We start from the raw sequence: 25,604 nt of genomic DNA on the forward strand, positions 1-25,604 counted from the left end.
GCCATCAGTGAATTAAATGGACTACAGACCGGGTACTCGAATAGTTTTACTGGCCAGGGGTTCAGTCAGACATCACATGATTTGTTAAATCATGTGATATATGTCAAAGAACTATTCGCAAGCACTTGGTGGGTCATGTGCCTCTCGGCAACACTCCTATAATTGACACCCCGTTCAAGAGAGTAGCCATTCATATTGTGGGTCCATTATCACAAATGTCAGAGGGCGGAAACAAGTACGTACTGACAATGGTGGACATGGCAACGCGTTATCCCGATGCTGTAGCACTGCCGAGCATCGAGACGGAGAAAGTCGCTGAGGCACTTCTGGAGATGTTTTCTCGCGTAGGTGTCCCACGGGAGATAATCAGTGACAGAGGCACGTCATTCTCGTCACGCCTAATGAAGGAGCTAAGCCGACTTCTCTCCTTCAGAGAATTGCCAACAACCCCATATCATTCCATGGCTAATGGCCTTGTAGAGAGGTTCAACGGCACCCTGAAACAAATGATAAGAAGAATGTGTCAGGAGTGTCCGAAGAAATGGGACCGGTACCTGGCGCCCTTACTCTTCGCTTATCGCGAAGTTCCCCAGTCGAGCTTAGGCTTCTCCCCGTTCGACTTGATCTACGGCCGTTACGTCAGAGGTCCCCTGGCGATATTGAACGAAATATGGGCCGCCGATCATCTTGATGATGATGTAAAAACATCCTACGGGTATGTAGTTGAACTGCGGAATCGTCTTGAAGACACCTGCCGTTTAGCCAAGGAGGAGTTTCAGAAAGCGAAGATAGTACAAAAGAAGCATTATGACCAAAAGGCCAGATCACGTCAATTATCCCCTGGAGACAAGATTCTGCTTCTGCTTCCATCGGATACCAACAAATTGGTTCTGACGTGGAAGGGACCACTTAATGTCCTTGAGAAGAGAAATGATGTCGACTATTTAATTGACCTCGGTACCAGAAGCACGCTATTCCATATAAACCTACTGAAAAAGTATGAGGAACGGCCGCCTGCACCACCGCATGAAGCATCAGCTGTTTGCCGGGTGGATGACACCGAAGGCGACGAGCTACCATGCATTCCATTCCAACGAAAGGAATACTGCACCCATTGTCATACGCAAGCCATAGACTGCAACCACGCGAAGCTGCTTACTCTACAGTGGAGCGAGCGGCCCTGGCTCTTACGTGGGCGGTTCGGAAATTTCACATCTACCTATTTGGACGCACATTCATTCTACAGGGTGACCCCAAACCGCTTGTGAAAATCGAGTCAGCCAAGCATGTGAACAGCCGCGTGTTACGGTGGAGCCTCATTTTTATGGAGTACGACTTTTCGGTCGAGTATATCAAAGGCAGAGACAACATAGGCGCAGATTACATAAACCTTACAGCGTGATACAAGTATCATGACGCTTTAGTTCTGTGACTTGTTCCTTTTTTTTTCTGGTGTGTACTTTTGTGACCGAATGTGCCGAGTGTGCGGGGCTCGGAACTGCTATAGTGTGCAATGGTGCTTACGTGTGTGTTTTTGTCTGCGAACCAATGTGTCCCCAGCGTCCTCAAGTTCTTCTCCCGGAAGCACTTTGTTAAGTGGGGGGGGATGTGATGTAGTATCTTAAAAAAATGCGAGCATAGCAGACGATGGCGCCACATCACCTGGAAGATGAGAAGAATGAAGGGGCATTGCAGCGTGCCCACTGAAAAAAGAAGAAGAGACGCTCGCGGAGAACGAAGCTGTTCGGACGCCGGCAAGACGACACAAGGGAGCCTAGGGCGAACCCGCAACTACGCGCGAGATTCGAAAGGCCAGGTTCCTGTCCCCGAGCTATTGACGTCCTCGGAGCACGGCGTGTCGGCGTGGCCAAGCACGAGTTCTGGTGAGTGGTCCTGCGGACATGTCCGGTATGGCGAGCGCCTTCGAAAGACTGGAGCTGCTGATCACGTCCACCGAGCCGACGTCGCTTACAGTTTTCGGCTACGCCTAGACCTGGTGCTGCCCTCTACAGCGGTATGCTGACCTGATCACCCAAGTGACGACTGCATCCGAGCACGCAACGGGTCTCACTTCAAGGCACCGGGCTACGGCTCAGACTGTGAGACTCTTTATTTTCTTATATTTGTGAACCGCGTGCGTGTACGACTTTAGTACTGTATGTGCAATAGTTTTTTTTCGTTCAATATAACTTCCTTTTGTTTTCCTCACTGTCTCCATCTTCCTCGCGTCACACGCCTTGCTATGTGAGGAATCTAATCACGACAACCTCTAAATGTTCTAAGAGAACTATGAACGAGTGAGGCCGAGGACGAGTGAGATCAAGAAACTCGAATGACTTACACCTATGTCTTCGATTTACGCAATCGTCTCGAAGAGACATGCAAGATCACCCATGAACAGCTGGAAAATGCTCATGCCAAGCAGAAAACCTACTACAATAAGAAAAGTCAGGCTAAGAAATTATGCCCAGGCAACAAGGTTCTTATTCTGCTTCCGACTGACTTCAACAAGCTTTTAATGCAATGGAAGGGGCCTTTCTATATCATCCAATGCAAAAATGGCATTGACTATGTCATTAATGTGTCAGGAAAAAAGATTTTCCACATAACATACAAAACAAAATAAATGACAAACAAAACAAAAGCCACGTGCACATCATATTTTTTTCCCAAAGGCGCTGCAGCAGATGGGTTACAATGTCAGATAAAACACACCTTCATTGATACAGCCCACTTGTTCACTTCATAGGCCATTTCATTCAGTCATGAAACTAACAAAGAACGAATTTGATCAGTTATGACATTCTAAACAGTTAGAGCAATTGCCATTACGTGAAGAGGACTGTTCATATACAATAATTTTCTAATACGAGTTTTACTCTTGAAATACTAGACACAGGAACTTTAACCGCAGTTTCATTCGACGCGATGATAGCACTTTTCATACTAGTGCATTTTTCATATTTTGGTACAGCTGTCAGTTTTTGAGTAATAGTTTAGAAAAAACTTTGCAGCCCTTTTCTGTATTTTATCATGTTTGTCACTTAAAGATGTTCCAAGGGATCTCTTACGGCACAAGTGTATTCAGTCATAAAGTGAATGTATGCTAAATACACCGTTGATTGTCAGCATGCCGGCGCCTGTCTCAGGCTCCGATGTATAGAGTATAACAATATGGCGGCCTTTGCTACCACTGAATCAACATGAGCATTCCAAGAGTGGCCCTCCATGGTTTTTCATTCATTCTCCACCTACCCGCAGCTGCACAGAAAAACCTGCTGTCCTTCAGATTCATCAGAACACTGGACAGCTGTCTGTAGAAGAAGGCCTCGGCCATAGACGTCCCTCTTAATCCCATCTTTAATTGTCTCTTCTCGATCCCCTGCAAATGCTGCTTCCAGTTATGGCTGCAGAAATAGTCTTTTGCACTCCTCATGCTCCTCATCCAATCGCTCGCGTATGGTGGCCAGAGAGTGCCTTTTTTTTTGCGGTTAGTGGTCGTTTGAACCTCATGGTATTTGGACATATCAATGTTGCCTTTTTTACATGAATAACAGTTTCAAAGTTCGCTCGAAAACAAAATTTGGGCTTAAATAGAGCTCATAGAGACGTCTGAAAAAGATGCATTTATAGGCACTTATAGACATTTAGGCACAAACACCTAAAATAGGCATTTCTAGGCATTATAAAAATACCATAAAAGCCCTTTTTAACCTCTAATTCATGCTCATATATCAAAATGAGACGATAGGAACGCAAAAAACAAAATAGGCATTTGCCTACAATCCCGTCTCCAGTAATCATGCAAGTGTAATGATGCAGCAGTGTCACAAATGTACAACAATGATGATAATATTTGGGGTTTTACATCCCAACCATCATATAATTATGAGAGACGCCATAGTGAAGGTTTTTGGACCACCTGGTGTGCTTTAACGTGCACTGACATTGGACAATACACGAGCCTCCACCATTTCGCCTCCACCAAAGTGCGACCGCTGTGGCCGAGATCGAACCTGCGACCTTTGAGTGAGCAGCCGAGCACCATAACCACTGTACCACCGAGGCAGACCACAAATGTAAAAAGGAGGGATGACACCAGCCCTCTTTTAACTGAAGCGTTAGTGCAAAATTATGCAAAATTATATACAAAATGAATATGTGCCAATATATGAATTATTTGGGAAATAAGGCTTATTGCAAACATGCCATAAACAATATGCATCATTCCATATTCAAGTATGCACAGTGAATACTTCAACGGTAAGTAATCTTGTGTGTTTATTGTACAACTGTTGGCACTTGTACAATAACTTGTCTTCACTTCTCTGTGCCTCTTTGTTGAACTGCTTCAAAATTAAAACGCAGACTGACTTTCCGAGATTCTATTCACAAGAGCAGCAGTTGGGCAAGTTGCATGTCGTGGCTTCTCACAAATTCAATTTTAAGGCATATTTTAAATTGGATATAAATGAATACTTATGATGCTTTATATTTTGCTTGGTGTTATCCACAGAAAAATGATTCCGTAGAATGATGATTTTTTTATCGCATGATACAGGTGCCCATATGGATGCCATCAGACCTGTGTGACAAGTATCGCCCACAAGCCTTCCTTTCCAAGGGATTCAACACTGTGGACGGTATCCTGGACTGCAAAGAGATCTTCATTGAAATGCCGTCATCTTTTCGCGTTCAAAGTGAGACATATTCCTTGAACAAGAAGCACAATACTGCCACGGGACTGGTTGTTTGTAGCCCTAACGAATTTGTGATGTTTGTCTCTGACTACGCACCTGGCCGTTTGTCAGACAAGGCCTTGACCAATCACTGCAGAATCTGACAATTTAGACATTGTCAAAAGTTAACGCAAAACTTCTTGCCAGATGGGGGATGCGGTAGTCGGTGAAGGATGGATCCCAACATAAAACGTAACAATGTTTATTAACGTTGTAGCAACAGCTGGGCAAGCGTGCCGATGCTGCACCCGAACGGTTAGAGAAATAATCATGAAACCAAGCTTAGTAACTTGGTTTATATAGCCACCTGTGGTGACGCCAGTTTCTGGTAAGAGCGGTGGCGCTGTCCATTATCGGACGCGCGTTGCAGCATGCGGCCGAGTCATGCAGGCTACGTAAGTTTGTGCGCAGTGTGTCGCCGGTTTGTGCACAGTGTGGAACGTGCTTTTCTTGTTCTTCATCGTCATCACCATAATGTATAGAGGCTACCTTGCATGTACTGTGCCTTGATGTCAGGAAAAGAATGTGTGGTTTGGAACGTGCTTGTCTTGTTCTTCAGTGTCATCACCATGACGTATAGTGGGTACTTTGCATGTACTGTGCCTTCATGGCAGAAAAAAAATGTGTCATCTGGAACGTGCTTTCCATGTTCTTCATCGTCATCACCATAATGTATAGCGGCTACCTTACATGTGCTCTGCCTTGATGGCAGAAAGAGAATGTGTGATATGGAACGTGCTTGTCTTGTTCTTCATTGTCATCACCATGATGTATAGTGGGTACCTTGCATGTACTGAGCCTTCATGGTAAAAAAAAAAAATGTGTCACCTGGAACATGCTTTTCTTGTTCTTAATTGTCATAACTATGATGTATAGTGGCTACCTTGCATGTGCTGGGCCTTGATGGCAGAAAGAGAATGTGTGGTCTGGAACATGTCTGTCTTCTTCTTCATTGTCATCATCATAACGTATTCGCAACTTCCAGGTGCTGTGGTGCGCGTGCCGCTGTGCGGTGGCGGCCGGAAGCGCAGTTGAGATTATTGAAGTTGTAGACCTGCTTCAAACAGCAGTTGTTGCCGCTTCTTTTCCCGCGTTTGTCGTCGTTTTGGAACATTGTGAACGGCCTCGATAATAGCGTAATCATTTGAGTTTCTCAAGTTAAAGGAAAAGTAGAAAGAAATATCCTACTGATTGTGAGCTTTGATGCTCACAGCTTATATACACCGTGAGGAAAAGCATTCTTCCTGTTCGAATTAGGGCCCCAAAACGCCATGAGTGCTCAAGAAGGTTAAAACTAACAGGCAAATAATTAAAGCCCGTGAATGTATGCAGCACCCATTTTGTGTACGAGTACAGCGATTTCCAGGTTTACAGTTATCAGGCTTAGATCGTCTGCTTAACACGGTCACTGTGCAAACAAAACTATAACTAAATTAGGAATGCATTCCGCCTCTAGAATAAAATGAAAGGACCGGTTTCAAGAAGCTCAACGCATCATTACACATCTGAGACGTCTGCAAACTGCCTCCATGACCTTCAGATCTTCAGCAATTTGTGTTCGGTTTTACTTGCTGATGATGCTTTTTTTTGTCATTTCTGTCCCGTACCGTGCTATTTTTTGTACTTCCCAAACACCGAAACATAGAATAGTAACGGGAATGTTCCCTCGTAAACGGGAAAATTGTATATTACCACTGGTTTTGTTCGTGCTGCTTTCTGAATTCAGTCTCTTGATATTCTGTTGTTATTTTAGTCAATAAAGCACCCTAAAATCATATTGTCGGTAATATGACATGGTTCTTGTGCTTCGGCATTGAAAAATAACTTTTTTTTCGTCAGCTTACTCTGCTTCGAGCTTTTAGGTGGCTGAACAAGCATTGCGCAGAATACAATGCAAGCAAAACTGTAAGACAGAGCACGTCTCCAAAAATGTTTCTGACATTACTGAGAAATTTGTACTGAGACTCCCATTACAATACCTTCCCCACATGACACCAAGCATTACATGCAACGCCTAGTAAAGAGTGCACGTGTGTGTATTATTTATAATTTAGCACATATTTATCTATACCCAACGTGCTACCCAGCGTTTATTTACTTAGATATGTTATGTTAGCGCTCCCCTACTTTTTCAAACCATAAATCGGAGGACCACCGAAGCACGAGAAATTGCAGTCTTCGTTAAAAGTGTACTTTACGGTACCGTCTCTTTTGGGACGATCATCTCAGCGACAGCCATCTTGGATGTACAGTCGCGCCACCTATTCGACCTGAGATCGGGCTACAGGGGGCAGCACCGTCACTGTGCTAGCGTGCAGTGACGGTGAGGGAACATGCCAATGCACGCAACGGCACGTTTTCTGAGCACTGTGAGCCGATTGTCGGCGAATAAAACGCATTGACTGCTGCCCAGTCATAATTAATAAGCCATTCATTGCTTAATGGATGCACAAAGCTTACTTTTACTTGTGACAGAAATGCAGTCCGCCATTAAAGAGATGTTCACGCTTGGCGACTGTCTGCACTTTCGCACTGCAGTGTGTCATGTTTTTTGTATCTTTATCTTAGGTGCTGAGCTTGTGTCCTGTCTACTATGCACTGCTAAGCATAACTGAATTCATTCTTAATGCACACTGGTCATATTTACCAATCCCCTCACCCCCCCCCCCCCCCCTCAAAAAAGGAAGAAATTCGATATTTTTGGGCGATGAACCTAAAAATACAGCGATTACTTATTCCGCCTATTCGTCTTAATCATTTCTTCATAGAATAAACATAGGACAGTCGGTAAGTTTATTCAGGAAAGCTACGTGATTTACAGCACTTAAGCGCACTTGTTCTTACTCCTATAACAGTATAAAAAGGTAATATTTCAGCCCGCAGCTTTCTTATATTGATTATCTGCATCAAAGTGATGGAAAGGTTTGATTAATCGAAGGAACAAAGTTTTTTTTTTTTTCAAGCGAATGTGTGTCCACTCTTCCGTCTGCCTAGCACAATGCCCCAAAAGCGCTCAAGATAATGTGAAAAAAAAAAAAGTGAGGTTCTCCTTGAAATTTTACGACATATGTGAGGCTGGATTAATTGTCTGGATTAATTTTGACAATCTAGCCTCTTTTAAGCGAACCCAAATATAAAAACAAGGGTGAGGCAATCAGGAAACTCCAACCAAAAATTGTACTACAATGCTTGAGTCAGCGCTTGGTCTGGCTTTGAAATGTTAGTTTTCTGAACACAATTTTTGGTTAGAGTTTTATCATTGCCTCATTTCTATTGCAACCAGACAGACTTCTGCCAAGGGTTCACCTTTGATAAGAACACGGGTCTGTCTGTATAAATATATTGCCCAATGCTAAAATTGCGCACGGCAACTCAAGTTTAATCAGCTCCATGTCATTCAATTGAAGTAGCCAAATGTCAGAATTTACTATACAGCAGTGTCAAGAGACTAGGACCGTACAATACAAGGTTATCTCAAACACAATTAAGGCTCGTCGCAAGAAACCGATAAGCAAGAAAGCCACAATACACCTAACAACAATGCATAACTTTATCTTTGAGTCGCTAAAACCTTGCATTCACACAATATTTATTATTCCTCATGTTTGGGGTGACCCCAAGTGCACTTTACGATGGGCTTCAGCTAAAAAGCGGCACTTACACTGACATGATCCTGGCGAAGATAGGCTACGACAACGATACACATCACTTTCGCCAAAAGCTCGACCTCATCTTATTGCGGTACATATACAGGCAAGTAAGGCCAAATGCTTCTGTAGACAGTGCTAGGCAAACATACAAGCAGTTACTCTTGCGCTAACAGCGTGAGACAAACCGCCCTTTGAGCGCGAGCAAGATGTATGCGCACGTGCTAGCCTATGTGGATAGCAGACGACGCTGGGAGCAATCCACACTAGGTGCGCTTCAGCCAGTGGCCACCAGGCGACGACTCCGCTCGACCTAGGGGCGAATAGGTCGTGAAAGTTGCGAATAGTGCGTACCTTGCTTGTGCTGTGCCTTGATGGCAGAAAGAAAATGTGTGGTCTGGAATGCCCCTGTTCTCTATTGTCATCACCATGAAGTATAGTGGGTACCTTGCATGCACTGTGCCTTCATGGTTATCCTCACCGCCAAAGCACACCCCATGTGACAACGAATTCATTGAAATTTCCAGTTATGAATTAACAGAGATAGTAGATAGCATTCCATCAGTAGCTCCGGGCCCTGATGGAGTCACGTCGGCCATGTTAAAATTGCTAAATGAAGAATATCGAGAGATTTTATTGGAGGTTTATCAACTACTCAATAAGATTGGCATGGCTCCCTTCAGCTTGAAAAATAGCTAAGGTGATAGCACTGCTTAAAAAACCAGATAAAGGATATGAAATTGACAACATTAGGCCCATTGGGCTAACCTCCAATTTTGTGAAACTGATTGAGCGAGTGTTAAACATCTGATAATAAAGTTCATTATTGAGAAAAATATTCCAAATCTGTCTCAAATTGGCTTCAGATCAAGGTGCTCGATATGGCATGCACATATAGATTTTAAGAGTCGGATTGGGTTAGCTCGTCGTGAAAGAAAGTATGCCGCATTAGTAACGTTGGACATCGCAAAAGCGTATGACAGCGTTGAGCATGCAGTTTTAGATAAGCAGTTGCACAACATGAAGCTTCCAAATTACATTACGGCATGGATTGAGGAATTTTCGTGTAATCAGACATTCTTTTGTTCCCAAAGCAGTATTTCTTCGTCTACGTATGCGCAAACACGAGGTGTTCTACAACGGGCAGTCCTTTCTCCTGTATTATTTAATATACTAATGAGTTCTATACCACGAAATCAGAACGTATACACATGTTTATGCGGATGACATCGCATTTTTCGCTGCGGCCGACAATATTCACAATCTATATTAGGTGCTACAGTCATACTTATCAGCTCTAGAAGGGTGGCCTAATGAAATACACCTGCATCTGAATGTGCGAAAATGCTCCATACTGCCATTTCCTTTGAAAGACCCCATCCACATTTCTCTTTATTATCATGTAGAGTGTATTCCACAAGTTGAGCAAATAAAATACCATGGTGTGCTATACAATCGCTCCTCGTCTTGGAAGGAACACACCGAATACATATCAGTAAAGGGTGTTCAAGAGGTCGGTTTGTTACGCAAGATTAGTCATAGTCGATTTGTCATGCGAAGGCAAACCCTTTTCTCAATATGCTGCATGTACGTTCGACTGGTGCTGGAATTTGGATGCATAGTATACGCTGGCGCTCCTGCTTATAAGCTTCACTCGCTTGTAATGCTTGAGAGGCAAGCGTTGCGCCTTTGATTAGGTCTTCCTAAATTTGTAACCATTTTGTAACCAGTTTCATACAATCTTGTATGTGGAACTAGACTCCCATCACTTGATTCATGTTTCAAATTAATGGCGGTACCATATTTTTTAAAACTCTATGAGTCCTCAGCAAGGCATTTTGAAACAGTTTTTATCTCCCAACCTGAATTGTTCTTTAAAGCATATTGGCCAAGATTTCACACACATCAAGTTCTCCATATACAGAGCTTCCTTGACAACTTAAATGTCTAAATAAGTGCCGTATTTCCGATCAGCGACAGCAACAGCTCCATTGAAATACAGTTTGACAAAATTTTTCCAATACAAGTGAAACTAATCTTGAACCTCACTTCAAGTTCTATTCTGAGTGATTATCTGGTTCATCCATCGATAAGGTCAGTCACTGCGACAGATGCATTGCAAAATTAAAAAAAATTTTGAATTGGGATATTTGCTCCTACTCTAGATTGGTCATTTTCTCTACGCATTTCAGATTTTGTACCCATTTTCGTAGCAGAGTTTTTTGCGATAATTTTGATTCTCCGCAAATTAATTGCACCAACTAGTTCGGCAATAATTTTAACTGATTCGCTGTCGGTGTGTTCTTCTCTCACTGCAAATGACAGCTCCCACATGCTGGGGACTTTTAAATCATTAGTTCCACCATATATACAGTTGGTTGAATTGGTTTGGGTACCAGGGCATAAGGAAATTTTCCTCAATGAAATGGCGGATGAATTAGCTAAGTCATCATTAAATGGCCCAGTTATTCACATACTTCCAGCATCTAAATTCATTGTAGGGGTTGGATTTAGAAGAAAAATTATGTTAGAAGAAATTTTTGTCATCCATAATAAACACATTAAAATTTTCGTTGGAACAGTAAATTGTGTGACACGCGTACAGTTGAAGTCGCAGTCACAAGGCTGAGGTGTCATACTCCATATCTAAATTTTTATTAACACAGAGCTGGTCTGGCTGCTTCCCCTTATTGTTGGTTTTGTGGAGTCTCTGAGACGTCGGAACATTATCTGATATATTGTAAAAAAATAGGCTGCATTGCACGAAACCACATTAGATGCAGTCTTCCATCTCGTAGGATTGGAGCTGACCACTCCAAATGTACTCTTTCGGGGCTTTGTCTCTTGGATTCACTGACGGGAAAGTTGCCGATGCCTTGCAGAAGTTTATCAAAGCTTCAAAAAGATTCAGACTGTAGAACCTATTATTACTCCTAAATTACCCATTTTTTTCCAATTTCTTTATTCATTTATTTACTTATTGTTGTTGGTCAAACCATCTGCTTCGTTTTGTATATTCATTATTTCTAATTGTATATTTCTCATTTAATTTTTGCCCTTTTCTATAGTTTAAAAACTGTGAGCTAACAAATTACTAGTATTTAGTCAGAACTACCCGGTTCTTGGCCAATCCCCCAGCGTGGGTGTGTGCCACAGTTTCCAGGCACTTCTTTCCTTCCTTCCAGACCAAATTTTTGGTCTGGAATGTGCTTGTCTTGTTCTTCATTGTCATCACCATGACGTGTAGTGGGTAACTTGCATGTGCTGTGCCTTGATGGCAGAAAGAGAATGTGTTCTTTATCGTCATCGTCACTAGCGACGGCTACGGCGCGCAATGATGATGGCGCTGTTGTTACCAGTCATACGAAACGCTTCGGAAAGCTTATCGAGACCTCATCTACTTAATAAGCCCGTCGCTGTTCGTGATCATCACGGTCGGCAGCGGTTACGGCGCACAACGCCAACGCCTCGACCATAACGAGCTTGGTTCCTAACAAATGTATTTTTTTACTTCTTTTAGGGACGCATTGGGAACCCAGCGCATGCTAAAGGGGCTCACGGACAAATACCGTAGTATAGATTGAACCAGCTGCGCGTAGCGGATACTAGCAAAGCTTTTGGCTAACAAATAAGTCATTGCCTACACAAGTTTAATGAAGTAGAAGTGATTGAAAATGGGGAGTAGTAGTAGTGGCGAATGGTGGGAGCCGGAAGCACCAGTGGCACGTGCGCTTTTCCAATCTACGACGGCCCCCGGGTATGAAAGCCTCGACAGCTTAACTGTGCCAGCTCCTGCTCTGTTTCTTTTGAGAGTGTGCTTCAGCGCTACATATGTGCCCGTCAGCAAACACTCTCTCGTACTGCAACAAGTACTTGTTTAGCCTGAAAAAGGGTGTATGCAGCTGATTAAGTCCACACATCACGCGTCGTGGCTAATTTCCACGGTGCTGCCCAAGCGTGCGGAAAGAACTGTCATACGACGAACCACGCATACGAAGTTATAATTTCGAACTTCGAGTCTCAGTGAACAGGGATCGCCGCTGATCACAACCCACTCACTTCAAGAGAAAGAAATTGTTACCTTCTTGAAGCCGTTTTCGCAGATCCAGGCTACAGTACGCTTCACTTCGTACTGGCACTCGATTTGCCTATCGTCAGCCGCCGGTTTGACGTCGTCGGCAGACAGAACGACGGTGCGATCGATGGCGGCTTGATCACTGCTGCTGAAGGCCAATGCCATGACTTCAAGTCAAGTTGCCACGAAATGTTCAGGTACACACACACTCACAAAACGTACCTACATAAATCCAGTTCACAGCACACAAGTCCCAAAAGACACCATTTTGTGAATGTACACAAAAACACGTGTTTTGTACACGAACTCCTAAAATTAACTAGAGGGATCTTTGGCGCTGCGATCGTACAGCATCTATGGGTACAGTGCACTAGAGGGCTTTTGGGTAGTGTGCGCAGGAAAGGTTGTCGGCTGACGCGTTACGCGTCGACGCCGCGAGGTGGCGCAACGGCTGCATCAACCATACGCGTTGGCGGCGGCCGACCTCGGGCGGCTATGCGAACCGCGGCGAATTTGCGCAGCAATTACTATTCAACTGATTTTCGTTAAAAATGGCTCTCCCCGGTTTGGGGAAAAAAACTCCGACCAGCTACCGCTAAGCAATTAACTATTAAACCCCGCAAACAAAAGTTAGCTGTTAGCGCGACTACAAGCTGAGATGGCGCAAAAAAAAAAAAAAAAGCAAGGTCCTCGTAACCAATGCGAACTTTTCATTTCACAGGTAAAGCAATACACTCATGAGCAACGACTGATCTTCCCGTGCAGTTTCTTCTTCCTGCGATCTGCTCGTGACTGATTCAGTCCTCTCACATAAAAATGAAGTCTTGTCAGAACATAAAACTTGATTAGTTCAGTTGTGAGGTCATCTTCATGCTGCGAGCAGCCGATACTGTCTCCTGATCGAGACGACAGCCTCCTGATCTTTTGCCTGGCTGAACGGAGCTTCTGAGAAGTGCTTACGACATGCCTCCTGACTGACCTCTTGAGCCTTGACTGCCTCGTCAAAAGGGCCTTTCTGAGGTATTTGCAAGAGATGCATGCTTGACCTCAAAAACACAGTAACAAAATGAGACATTGCTGACGTAGTGTACACTCATCTAGACTAACATATTTGATGCTGAAAGCTTAAGCAATTAATCAATAATTCACATAACCAATTAGCAACAATGAATCGTACCTTCTGATGGCCCTTTTCCTACGCAGCGCTTGCTGAAATAGGTGCCTTCGTGGGCAGTCACTTGCTCCTGCAGTCCTCTTGTCAGGTCACACTTTTGCATGCTTTTTGTTGACAAGGCACCTTTGCACGCAGCGTATGAGTCAACGTTTCGTAGAACATCCTCGGCTTCTTCAGGTCCAGCGACGTGTCCCTTTTCTGCCATTCGAACCCAGAGGTAGGCAGTGTAGGCGACGCCGGGCTGGTTATCCTCGCCGTCGTGTGAAAAGATAACTACTCTCTCTGATGCAATTTCATTTCCATCCATTTTCAGCTTGCAGTAGAGAGGAAATGTGCGATGAGCCACACGATGGCAACTCCAATATATGGAGGGCACATTAAGGGCCAGTAGATATTTGGGAGCGGATGATGCCCCGCAAACAGTGGGCACAGGTTCTGACATTACACCAGTCGAGCAGACACTACTTGAATCCAAATTGCCGGCTTCTTCATGGGCGCAAGTTCTGGATCTCTTCGTGGCGACTGGGGAAGGGGCGTCATTGTTCAACCTTTTCCTAGGCGGTCGCGGCTGCGTTGCTTTTTTTGACAAATACGCCGGAGCGTTTGGCAATACCGTGAGTACCGCGTCAGGGGCGAGCTCCGGTTTCTCACGCGGGATCCGCACTTCTCCATTCACAACGTGCACATAGTCTGGGATAATACACGACGGCTCGAAATGAAGCTCACACACGGCACATGTTTCGTCCAGGCTCTTGTCTTGCCGGTGCAAGTTGCACTCCCACAGTTTTCGCTTCTCGTCGTCTTTTGGCACAGAAAACAGGGACGGCTGCCGACCTTTCGTCCACTTGTATCCTGTCTGGCACCCCGGGGCAAAGCAGTGGCGTTGGCGTTTCCGCTTCGCCATTTCTGCTCAAACTTCAAAAAACCAAACGACACCCATGCACACCGACAGCTGTTTACGCGCCGAGGAAGCCGCTGCCGCCGTTCCGCGGCTAGCCGCTACTGCCAGCCCACGCGACTCCAGCGCCGTCGCCTGCATCCGAGACTTTCTACATTCGCCGCTTTGTTGCTATGAATGGCGCGCGCGGCTCCTGAACACACTACCCAAAGCCCCCCTCTAGTGCACTGTACTATGGGAATCACGGAGGAAGGGTGATGGTACAGTGTACTAGATTAGGAGCAGTGTGCTCACAGGCGGCGGTGGGTGACTCACTTCATGTCGACGCCGAGAGACGGCGCGGTTCGCAGCGTCACCTTTTTCACAACAAGAGTGGGAAAGGGCTGAGAAAAGGGTTCCTAGTAGTACATCAACAGGCCCAGATGGCATTCCAATTAGGCTGATAAAAACATTAGGTCCGAAGTCTGAGCAGGCTTTGAGGGAGGCAGTGAGTACAATAATAATCGATGGCGAAGTTCCCGATGGATGGAAACTTAGCAGGATGAGCATGATCTATAAAGGAAAGGGGGACAAAGCTGACATAAACAACTACCGTCCTATAACAGTGACATCAGTTGTCTACAGGCTGGCGATGCAGATTATAAAGGAAAGACTGCAGGCGTGGATAGAGGATGAGGGGGTGCTGGGGGAACTGCAGAATGGGTTTCGGAAACACAGGAGGTTGGAAGACAATCTGTTCTCACTGACGCAGTGCATCGAAATAGCAGAAAAAGAACACAGGCCCCTGTGGCTAGCATTTTTGGATATCAAGGGAGCGTACGATAGCGTGGTTCAAGAGGAATTGTGGGGAATACTGGACACCCTAGGCGTGGAACATGTAGTCACTAATCTTTTAAAGGGTGTCTATAAAGGTAACAAGGTAGTTATAAAGTGGGGAAAACAGGTATCCAAGCCTGCAGAGGTAAAACGGGGGCTTAGGCAGGGGTGCCCCCTGTCACCCTTATTATTCATGATGTACCTACAAGGATTAGAGGCAAAATTAGAGGGAAGTGGACTGGGCTTCAACCTCTCTTTAGTCAAACTAGGAAAACTTATTGATCAGGCACTACCAGCATTAATGTACGCAGATGATATAGTGCTAATGGCCAACAACAAGGAAGATTTGCAGAGATTGATGGACATCTGCGGTAATGAGGGAGATAGGTTGGATTTTAGATTCAGTAGGGAAAAATCAGCAGTCATGATTTTCAATGACAACGAAGGTAGTGAGCTTAGAATACAGGAGGTCACGCTAGAGATAACAGATAAATACAAATATCTGGGCGAATGGATAAGCAATGGGACCGAGTATCTGAGGGAACACGAAATATACGTGACGACTAAAGGTAACAGGAATGCAGCAGTCATGAAAAATAGGGCACTGTGGAATTACAATAGGTATGATGTTGTGAGAGGAATATGGAAAGGGGTCATGGTTCCTGGGCTGACGTTCAGCAATGCGGTCTTGTGCATGAGATCAGAAGTTCAAGCAAGATTAGAAATTAGGCAACGTGGAATAGGTAGGCTTGCTTTAGGAGCTCACGGGAATACACCAAATCAGGGAGTACAAGGTGATATGGGATGGACATCATTTGAGGGCAGGGAAGCTAGCAGCAAGATAAAATTTGAGAAGCGATTGAGAGAAATGGGGGAAGAGCGTTGGGCTAGGAAGGTTTTCAGCTACTTGTACATGAAGAACGTCGATACAAAATGGAGGAAGCGAACCAGGAAGTTGACTGGTAAATACTTAGAAAACAGCAGGTGGCCAAACCAAAAAGAACTATCGGTTAAGAAAAAAGTGAAGGAAACGGAGACTGACATGTGGAGAAAGGGCATGATTAAGAAGTCCGCACTAGAGATCTATCGAACTTTTAAGCAGGAAATTGCCAAGGAAAGGATCTATGATAATACTCGGGGTAGTTCTCTACTGTTTGAGGCCAGGACGGGAGTACTGCGAACCAAGACATATCGGGCCAAATACGAAGGGGTCGACACAGTATGCAGTGCGTGTGGAGAGGAAGAAGAAACTGCCGAACACTTGATAATGTTCTGTAAAGGGCTTCACCCTATAGTTCAGGATGATGGCGCAGAGTTTTTCAAAGCACTGGGATTTAGGGACAGCGAGGGCAAAATAGACTTTAAGCGGGTAAACTTAACTAGAAGGAGGTTATCTGATTGGTGGCTAAAGTCAACGACCGAGTTAAAATTAAACCCTTCACTGCGAAGTACGAATCCTCAACTTCATTATTTAAAGGAAAAAAAAGATAAATGTAATGGTTAGTTCACTAAGTATTACGGCTAGGTGACGTTAGCCGCCGCCTGATCTAAAGGGTACAGCCACATCCATCCATCCATCCATCCATCCTGAAACTCCTTTGCGCGCCGAAGTAGAGAGCCAGAGCGCAATTGTTGAAATGCCAGAAATTATGCAACGTTCGCGACATGCAATGCACGACACTTCTTTTGGGGCATCTTATCAGTGTGCAGGGCGTGAAGCAACTGACATCGTATTATTTTCCTGCCGTTTAAATGTTCAAAGTGGTTTCGCTAATGCAGCGGTCATGTCGACTGCGGTTCCGAGGTGCGAAAAACACTACGCACTTTTTTTTTCACAATGTCAGAATTAAAATTTGGGAGTTTAACGGGCCGAAGCCACACTTCCGCTCTGAGGTTCGCCATAGCGGGGGGCTGCAGGTTAATTTAGATCCCTTTAGAATTTTTAACGTCAGCCGAAATGCCGACACATGGCTTGTTTCGTTTTTCTCCTCCGTCAGGAGAACAGCCACCGCGGCTAGGATCGAACACACGTCCTTGGGTTCAACAGTACAACGCCTTAGAAAGCCTCCACGCCGGGTTTTTCTTGATTACGTGCCTGCTGCAGGAATGCGTGCCCTAAACCCAAGCTTTAACCACCATGACAACCACGCACGACGTTTAACATTCTAGCATCGCTGCTTCGAGACTTTAGGTGATGATTGGTGTGTGGCGTGATTCTTGCTGTAAACAAGACGTAGCATCATTATTATCAACAGCCTGTTAGGTCCTGCAGGACGGATACCTCTTTCATTGATTTACACCCGCTCCTGTCCTTCACTGCCAGAGTCCATTCCATTCATTGCCTCAGAATTTTCATATTTCGTGTATCCATCAAGTTAATGACGTAGCAAATTAAAAAGAAATGATAAAAATCCATGTAAATTGATGAAATAATGTTTATTTACAAATTAGTGATGAAAGAATTTGCACAAGAAATATTAGGGTAAAAAAAAGGCTGAGTAATGGCAAATCGAGACATTTACACATTGATATGCACCATTGAACATGCACCATGCAGGTTTGCAAAAAAAAAGGCTGAATAATGGCAAATCGAGACATTTACACATTGATATGCACCAGTGAACATGCACCATGCAGGTTTGCCTGATTAAGTTTTCGCAATCTTCCGGTGTGTCACGCTCTTCCTCTTATCCAGTTTCTCAGAATTAATGTCCTTTGCAAAGAAATGAAGCCGCGTTGTGATGTAAAAGCTGATTACATCCTTGGTGAGCCGAGCTGAATGCTCACTGCAGCCTATTTGGCGTGTGCACTTTGCCCTCACCAGACTCAGCACATCCAATATGCTATCAGCATGCAGTTCTTTCTTGCTGAAGTGTTCTGTAAACATGTCTTCAAGCGTTTTTACAAACGAAAAGTGTGTGCCGCGTGGATAGAGAAACCCACCTCGATCCTTGTGCAGCGTCAGCGCAGCAAGCCCAGGATTCTCATCTTCAGATGGCCCGGTGAGAGCATCCATGCAGTCTTGGCAGTTAGTTTTCATTACGCACTTTCGTGCAACGTATCCCGCCACATAGTAAATTAGGCGAGAATCGCTCCTCTGTACGTGCTCGTCATGCTCCATCGAAGACAACACCACTTCGGCTTCAGGTAAATTCCCCGAAGCAATCAGAACATCTACCTGTTCCCACAAATTGTTGCTGGGAGGGCATCTTGTGCGGCTTTGCTGTGTGTCTAGCAAGGCAGTGCACATGGATCTGCATTACCGTATCTAACGGTTTTCACTAAACTGTAGAAAGATATGCAGTTCATGGTTATGAGAAACTGAGTGGGTGTCGGATGATCGTTACAGCCAGAGGCTTGCCTGACTATCCCAAACATATTCTTAAGGGGGTCCTGACATAGTCTGGATGTCATAAGGTACGAATAACCTAAACTTGCAAGGTAGGAAAGAAGCTCAAGAGTGCTTGATATCGTGACACGCAGGCCAATCGCAGTTGACTGGTTCAAGAACCCCCCCTTTTTTTTTCTGTGTGCTGCTCCCAAGAATCCAGGTACTCCAGAAAATTCGAAAGAGCTGTTGTTGAAGAGGAGTTGGGTTTCAGGGCTTCTCTTGGGTGCCGAGACGTCATAATGGTGATCAGGCGGTTGATCCTCCTGTCAAAAAATGCAAATCATTATGAGTTTAAGTTCCTTCATATACATGCTTTATTATGGCTTGCATGGCAGCCGCACCTTAGCTTTGCACTTTGTACTGTCTTTGTTGGTTTAGTTCTAATCTATGTAGTGGCACTTCTGTACAATACGTGAAGGTCCTATGACTGAGGAACTATCTATGAATAAGCATGCATACTAACTTGCTCACATCCAAATAACATCTCCAAAATTTTTACTTGAAAAACTCCTGTGTGCCATTTATGGGTCCTGTTTTTGCCTCAATTTCATCCTTGTAAAGGTGGAGCCCTTGAAGAACTCTCTCCCCAAAGAGTTGGAATGCGTAGGAAACTCTCTGCTGCTCGAATGAAGTTGGCTCCACGTGGCACTTGGTTATTCCTGGCATTGCCTTTAACGTAAGGCTCTTGAAGTCAAGATCGTAGGTTTTCTTGACATGCCACAACGACACCTGAGGAAAAAAAATGCTTAGTAAAGCTGGGAAACAAAGCAAACAGCACTTTTTCTTTCACCAGGTGGTTTGAAAGATGCCGAATTTCGTAAACATGTGCCCTTTTTCATAAATGGCAAAAGAAAATGACTTACGTCCCCGTCTGGTGTGTTAAATGAGCACTTCAAAAGTCCGTTCCGCAAGCACTTTATGAGGTGGGGAAAGTCCGATACAAAGTGCAAATAACGGCCTTCATCTATTTATTTATTTATTAGAATACCCTCAGGGCCCGTAGGGCATTACAGAGGGGGTGGGTACAACATATATAACACACAAGAAAAAAAGACAAAATAAAGAAACAAGTATCAGATGCGCAAATCAGGAAGGCAACATAAGTCAACTAAAAATTTATAAGAATTCAAGCACATACAAGACAAAGATAGCTAATGGAAACTGCGTATAGTTACAAGCATTGCTGAGAAATTGCAGTCTTGAATAACAAAGGGTCTGTTATTGATACAACGGAAGAGGGAAGGTGGTTCCAATCGGCGGCTGTTTTTGGTAAGAAGGCTGCTGAAAAGAATTTGGTGCGGCAAAACGGAATGGCAACCTCATGCTGATGATCAATACAAAGTGAAACATCAACTGGATGTTTCACTTTGCACTTGACGCTGCCACGCGTTCCCTTTACACCGAGCAATGTCCACATCCGATGGTTCCAAGTGGCGCCGTCACACGTTATAAAGTCAACAGAAAAGCCCGCTCTTCTCAGTAAGCACTGTGGCCTCTACCATTATTTGAGCTAGCAAATCGCCTTTGATGTTGCCTCTGGTTGCAAATGTCCCGATCACTTGCGTCCATCCCCCGACGAACGGAACAAATAGGATCACCATGCCGTGATCCGAATGCGTGGTCCTGTCTGCTGCAGAAGTGAACGGTCCTAAATCTACAAACCCTTCGATTTGACCTGACTGATTCACAGATATATGCTCTGCAAGCTTGAGCTCATCTACAAGAAGTCCGCTGTGCTTGTTTAATGGGTCCATGTCTTGCGTCTTGTTCTTCAATTCTTCCAACACTTTTTTGCTGAAGCCAAATGCTGATTTGTACAGAGCCATGTATCGTTTCAGTGTTGATTTGCTCGGAAGGAAGAGTATCTCATTGTCCCTGATGTGGTCATAAAGGCGGGAACTCTTCATTTTCATTATGATGCATTCCAGGATCCACAGCTTGCTATAGCGGAAACCTTTCTTTTTTTGCTGCTGCTGCGGCAAAGCATTGTCTGACACATTCTTGTTGCTTCTGGGGAAGCTTCGAAATCTGCTCACTTAGAGTCTCTTCGGCTACTGCTGCATTGGATGCCCGCATCTTTTCAACATCTTCCCTCATTGTGGAAATCCGTGAAGCGAAGCGCTTGTTTTTGCGTGCAAGGAACCTCAGCCTTTGGGCAACACTTTTGGAAGCCCTGGAAGGTGTTCGTTGTACTCTTGACCTCCTTGTCAAGAGAGCCTTCCTGAAGTATTTGCAGCTCATGCACTGTCCACCTGAAAATAGAAATGTGCGGAAATTGTAGCAAATTCTGACTGGGACGTGAACAAGAAAGCACTTCCAGTACTTATAGGCACCAGAATGCGCCAGCAAGTATTAAATTATGTAACAAAGAACTGCACTACTTCAGTCAAGTGAAAATCGGGTGACTCGTTACCCACCTTTGGTTGTTACTTTGCCGCTGCAGTTGATGCTGAAATACGTCGCATGCTTGACTTTGAGCTGCTTCTGGAGTCCTGCTGTTAAAAAGCAAGTGTCATAATCTTTGGCATTCAGAACACCAATACAGAGTTCGGTAGCTTCCACGCTTTCCAGCACGCTTTCCGCTTCTTCCTGACATTTAATGATGCGCTCCTCAATCAGCCACCCCCTCACAAACACCTTGCAGTAGCCATCGGGTGGTTTATCGCAGAGGAACAACACAACGTTTTCGGACGTGACAACGCCTTCTTCAAGGTAAGTCGACGAGCAATACATCACTCCGTTAAGGTCAGGATGGTGATGCATACTCCAGTACTTGGAAGGAGTCTTTAAACAATAACAAAACGACAAGCAATGCTCGGGCTCCGCTGGAACGTCATCGTGTGTCAAGTCGCAGTCCTCCCCTGAATCACCAACAGCAGCCCGTGGAAATTCAGTGCAGTCAGTCTCGAGAGCACTTCGGCTCTTTTTCTTTGCGGCTGCATGGTCATTTTCGCACATCTTCCTTTTAGCTCTCGGTTTTGGCATCTTTTTCGTGAGGTACTGCGGCAAATTTGGAAGAATCGTGGGGACGGCGTTTTCCGACAGCATCGGTTTATCACGAAGAATGCGTACCTCTTTGCTATCTGTATGGTGCACGAACTCCTTGATAACGAACCTCGGTTCGAAATGCAGTTCGCAGACCGCAGAAAACTCATCCAGTTTCTTATCTGCACGGTGGAGATATCTTTCCCACTCCTTCCACTGTTCTTCATCACGCGGGACGCTGAACAAAGACGCCTGTGGTGCATCCTGCACACGACTGTACCCAGTTCGACAACCGGGCGCAAAACAGTAATTTCTACGGCGGTTAGGCATCTTCACGAGCACATACTACACAATGATCCAAGCATAAAGCACAGAACACGCACACGGGGTACCCACGTTGATCCAATCGAACCGATCGAACTGAACTGAGCGAACCAGCCCCGTCCGCCAACACGGCCAACACGAACCAAGATAAGTTTTTCAGGTGCATCAAGCGTCAGCGCCCCTGGTGGGCATCGTGGAAGTCGACACAGAGTGCGCTACGGCGGAGCGCCGCAAGGATAGGGCAGTGAGCACACTGCCCCTATTCTAGTACACTGTAGTGATGGGAATGATGGGTAGTACACACATTTGCATAGTCTTCGTACTTGCGGGTGGCGAATCGTACTTGCGGCTTCGTTTATTGCTGTGTTTCGGTTTTGTTCTGAAATAAAGATTTAGCCCTTTTGAAGTTCGGGACCCAATTCGGAAAAGTAAGTCTAAAAAATTGAAGTGGTGAAGCACAATCACAGAACATTTGCTGATTTTTGTTTCTCGAGAAAACAGCTCCAAACCACACGAACACACACGGAGCCGAAACCAGGCCAGAAGTACGACGTTTACACACATTTCCTTCCTCCGTGACGTTTACACAAATGTGTGTACTACTACAGTGGCTAGAATGGAAAAGTGTGATGAACGCGCCGGCAAGCGCGTAACGCCTTGGGAGGCAACCGCCAGATGGCGCTGGCACACGTTTGCACGTTGGTGTGACCACTGCGGTGTGTGTTGTATACTTGTCTGTGCAAGGCCTACACGAAGGAAATGTAAGGCTTATTTGATGTGTACGCGAGAACGCACGACGACTGCAGGCAGACAACGAGCTCATCGTTATTGGCGACTTTAACGGGCACCTGAGTGAGCTGGACGGGCACCTGGATGCCAACGGGAAGCTACTCCTGCATTTGGCCGAAGACTGAGACCTCGTCATCATGAACCTCGAGCCACAGTGGGAGGGACAGTTCAAATGGTGTGCTCGCGGCAGCGCCACCAATATTGATTATGCCCTGGTCTCTCAGCGTTTGCATGCATTGTTACAGAGGTGCGGGGTGGACGAAGAGGGAAAGTACAGTCTTGGCAGCGACTATAACCGCCTCAGGCTCGACTTCGGACACTCCAGTCATAAAGGAAAAATAATTTTCAGACGAAAGAAGATCAAGCGGTACCTACCATACTATTCCATCGAAGCTGTCGTTGAGGACTTCGAGGCTTGCGCCGAAATGCACGAGGCTACCACTTATGACGAGTACATGTTGGCCCTGCGACGGGTGGTGGAACGACATATGGTCCCAGACAGACGGTCGACACGATCGTTAAAGAGTCCGTGTTGTTATAGCGATGTTGAAGAAGCCTGGAAAAGGCGTCGAGAGGCAAACAGGGAGCATCGAAGGGTGGTGCAGTTGTCGGATACAGAGGCATGCGCAGCCACCTGGCAGAGATATCTTGAACTGAAGCAAGAGGTACAGGCATTGGTGCAGGCGAAAATTGCCGAGTACAACAAGAAGCTATTTCAATCTCTGCGCGAAGAGGGCAAGAACGTAGCCCAGAAGTTCTGGCAATATGTGCAAACACTGGACAGGCGACAACAGAATTCGCCACAATTGAGGGATGCTGACACCATCCAGCCAGTGGCACATGTGCGGCAGCACCTGACACGATACATCAGTGGACTGTTTGGCTCGACGGGAAATAACGGCGACAGGGATGCTTCCACAGCCGCGACACTGCACCCTGCCCTCGGCGAAAGGCAAGAGGAAGCGGAACCGCGCTGGGCGGTGAGCAGTGTGACAGTCATTCGTGCCTTAGCGCGAATGAGCACTCGAACTGCAACGGGGCCCGACGAGGTGCCAGCGCGCCTGGTGAAGTGTCTCCGCCTACAGGCTAGGGAGAAGCTTGCAGACCAGCTGTCGAGCATCCTTTCTGGCGCTGAAATCCCGAAGGACTGGCGTCAGGGTCGGATAACATTGATCCTAATGCAAGGTGGCGCGGCGGACCTGCTGCAGAGCTATCGCCCTATTACGGTCACTAGCGTGATGTACCGAATGTTTGCCGGTATCCTAAGGGAATGGCTAAGTGGCTGGGCTGAGACGAAGAACTTGCTGACGGAACTACAAAATGGGTTTCCTTCGGGTCGTAGATTGGAGGATAATATTTTCACTCTGATTCAGTGTGCCGAAATAGCGAATCTTGAAGGGCGATCTCTGCTATGCTGTTTTCTGGATGTACAGAAAGCATACGATAGTGTCCCGCAGGCAGCATTGTTTGATTGCATGAACCACTTGGGCCTTCCAGAGATCCTCATCTCGACCGTGAGACGTATGTACAGAGGTAACACTGTAGTGGCACACTTCGGAGATGTTCAGTCAGACCGCGTTGTAGTAGTGAAAGGCCTGCGTCAGGGTTGCCCACTTTCACCATTACTGTATATTCTTTACGTCTCAAGCCTCGAGAGGGAAGCTTCTTAGCTCCCGTCTTGGTTTTTGGCTCCACCACACGACCAGCGGTATTGACGCGAGGCGTCGTCTACAGGGCTTAACGTTTGCAGACGACATCATGCTCATGGCAGAACGCACCGAGGAAATGCAGGCACTGATGGACATCTGCCAGGATGAAATCACCCGTCTGGGGCTCTGCTTCAACGTTAAGAAGACAGCACTTCTCAGACTTGTGGGGGAGTGCACCAAGGAGAGTGTTGTGACCCTGGGAGATGCCGAAGTGAGCAGCTGCACCGAATACAGGTACCTGGGTGTAAAATTGTCAGCATCAATGGACATGCACTGCCTACATGAGGCGAAGACGCGTGAAGCTGGACTGCGGGCGCAGAGCATCCTCCGGCGCCGCTGTTTGTGGGGCTGCAACCGGTATTTAATGGTACGCGACCTTTGGAAGCTCGTCCACGTGCCTGTGCTGACATTTGCGAACGCAGTCGTGATTATGTCAGCGGCCACCCGGGAATGGTTGGAGCGGCGAACGCGGGAAGTAGGACGAATCACTCTGGGCTGTCATGGCATGGTGGCGAACGAGGTGGTCCAGGGGGACATCGGCTGGTCGAGCTTCGAAGCGCGTGAGGCGGCCAGCAAACTGACGTTCCACTGCCGCGTGATGTACATGGCCCGCGAGAGGTGGTCTCGACGAGTTTTTCACTACCTCATGGCGACATGTATGCGCACCAAGTGGGTACGATGAGTGTACCAACTTGAGAAAAAGTTTGGGTTTTTCCAGGCGCCACTGGTGGCCGAAAACCAACGGGGGCGCACTAAGGAAATTCGCCAATGTATTAAGGAGGCAGAGGAGGAGAAGTGGAGGCAGGCACAAGTGAACAAGTCAAGTCGTCTCCTCTACCGGCAGCACAAGGACACCATTGCTCCAGTCCCACTGTGCGACAATGGCCTTGGAAGTGTGCTGTTGTTTCAGGCGAGAGCAGGGGCCCTGCGTACTCTCGTCCGTAAACAAGCCTACGACGGTGAACTCGTGAGTGTGGTGTGTCGTGCGTGTGGTGGCGCTGACGAGACCATCGCACACATCGTGACTGAGTGCCTGCAACTGAGCCCATCCAGTTCG

General features: G+C 45.9%; 1 protein-coding gene across 2 annotated transcripts in view; it reads right to left on the reverse strand.

The window, feature by feature from the left end:
• The window catches only part of Dph2 (Diphthamide biosynthesis 2), a 126,804-nt gene extending 113,974 nt beyond the window's left edge, over positions 1-12,830 (reverse strand). The window contains exon 1 of one of the 2 annotated variants that reach the window (XM_075882921.1): positions 12,468-12,830. In XM_075882921.1, the coding sequence (XP_075739036.1) occupies positions 12,468-12,626 (159 nt within the window). In that variant the 5' untranslated portion in view covers positions 12,627-12,830. The remainder of the gene's footprint in view (positions 1-12,467) is intronic. The other variant, XM_037432238.2, reaches the window with a different exon arrangement.
• Between the last annotated feature and the right edge of the window lie 12,774 nt (positions 12,831-25,604).

The sequence above is a fragment of the Rhipicephalus microplus genome, unplaced genomic scaffold (genome assembly GCF_043290135.1).
Source record: "Rhipicephalus microplus isolate Deutch F79 unplaced genomic scaffold, USDA_Rmic scaffold_14, whole genome shotgun sequence".
Lineage (NCBI taxonomy): Eukaryota > Metazoa > Arthropoda > Arachnida > Ixodida > Ixodidae > Rhipicephalus > Rhipicephalus microplus.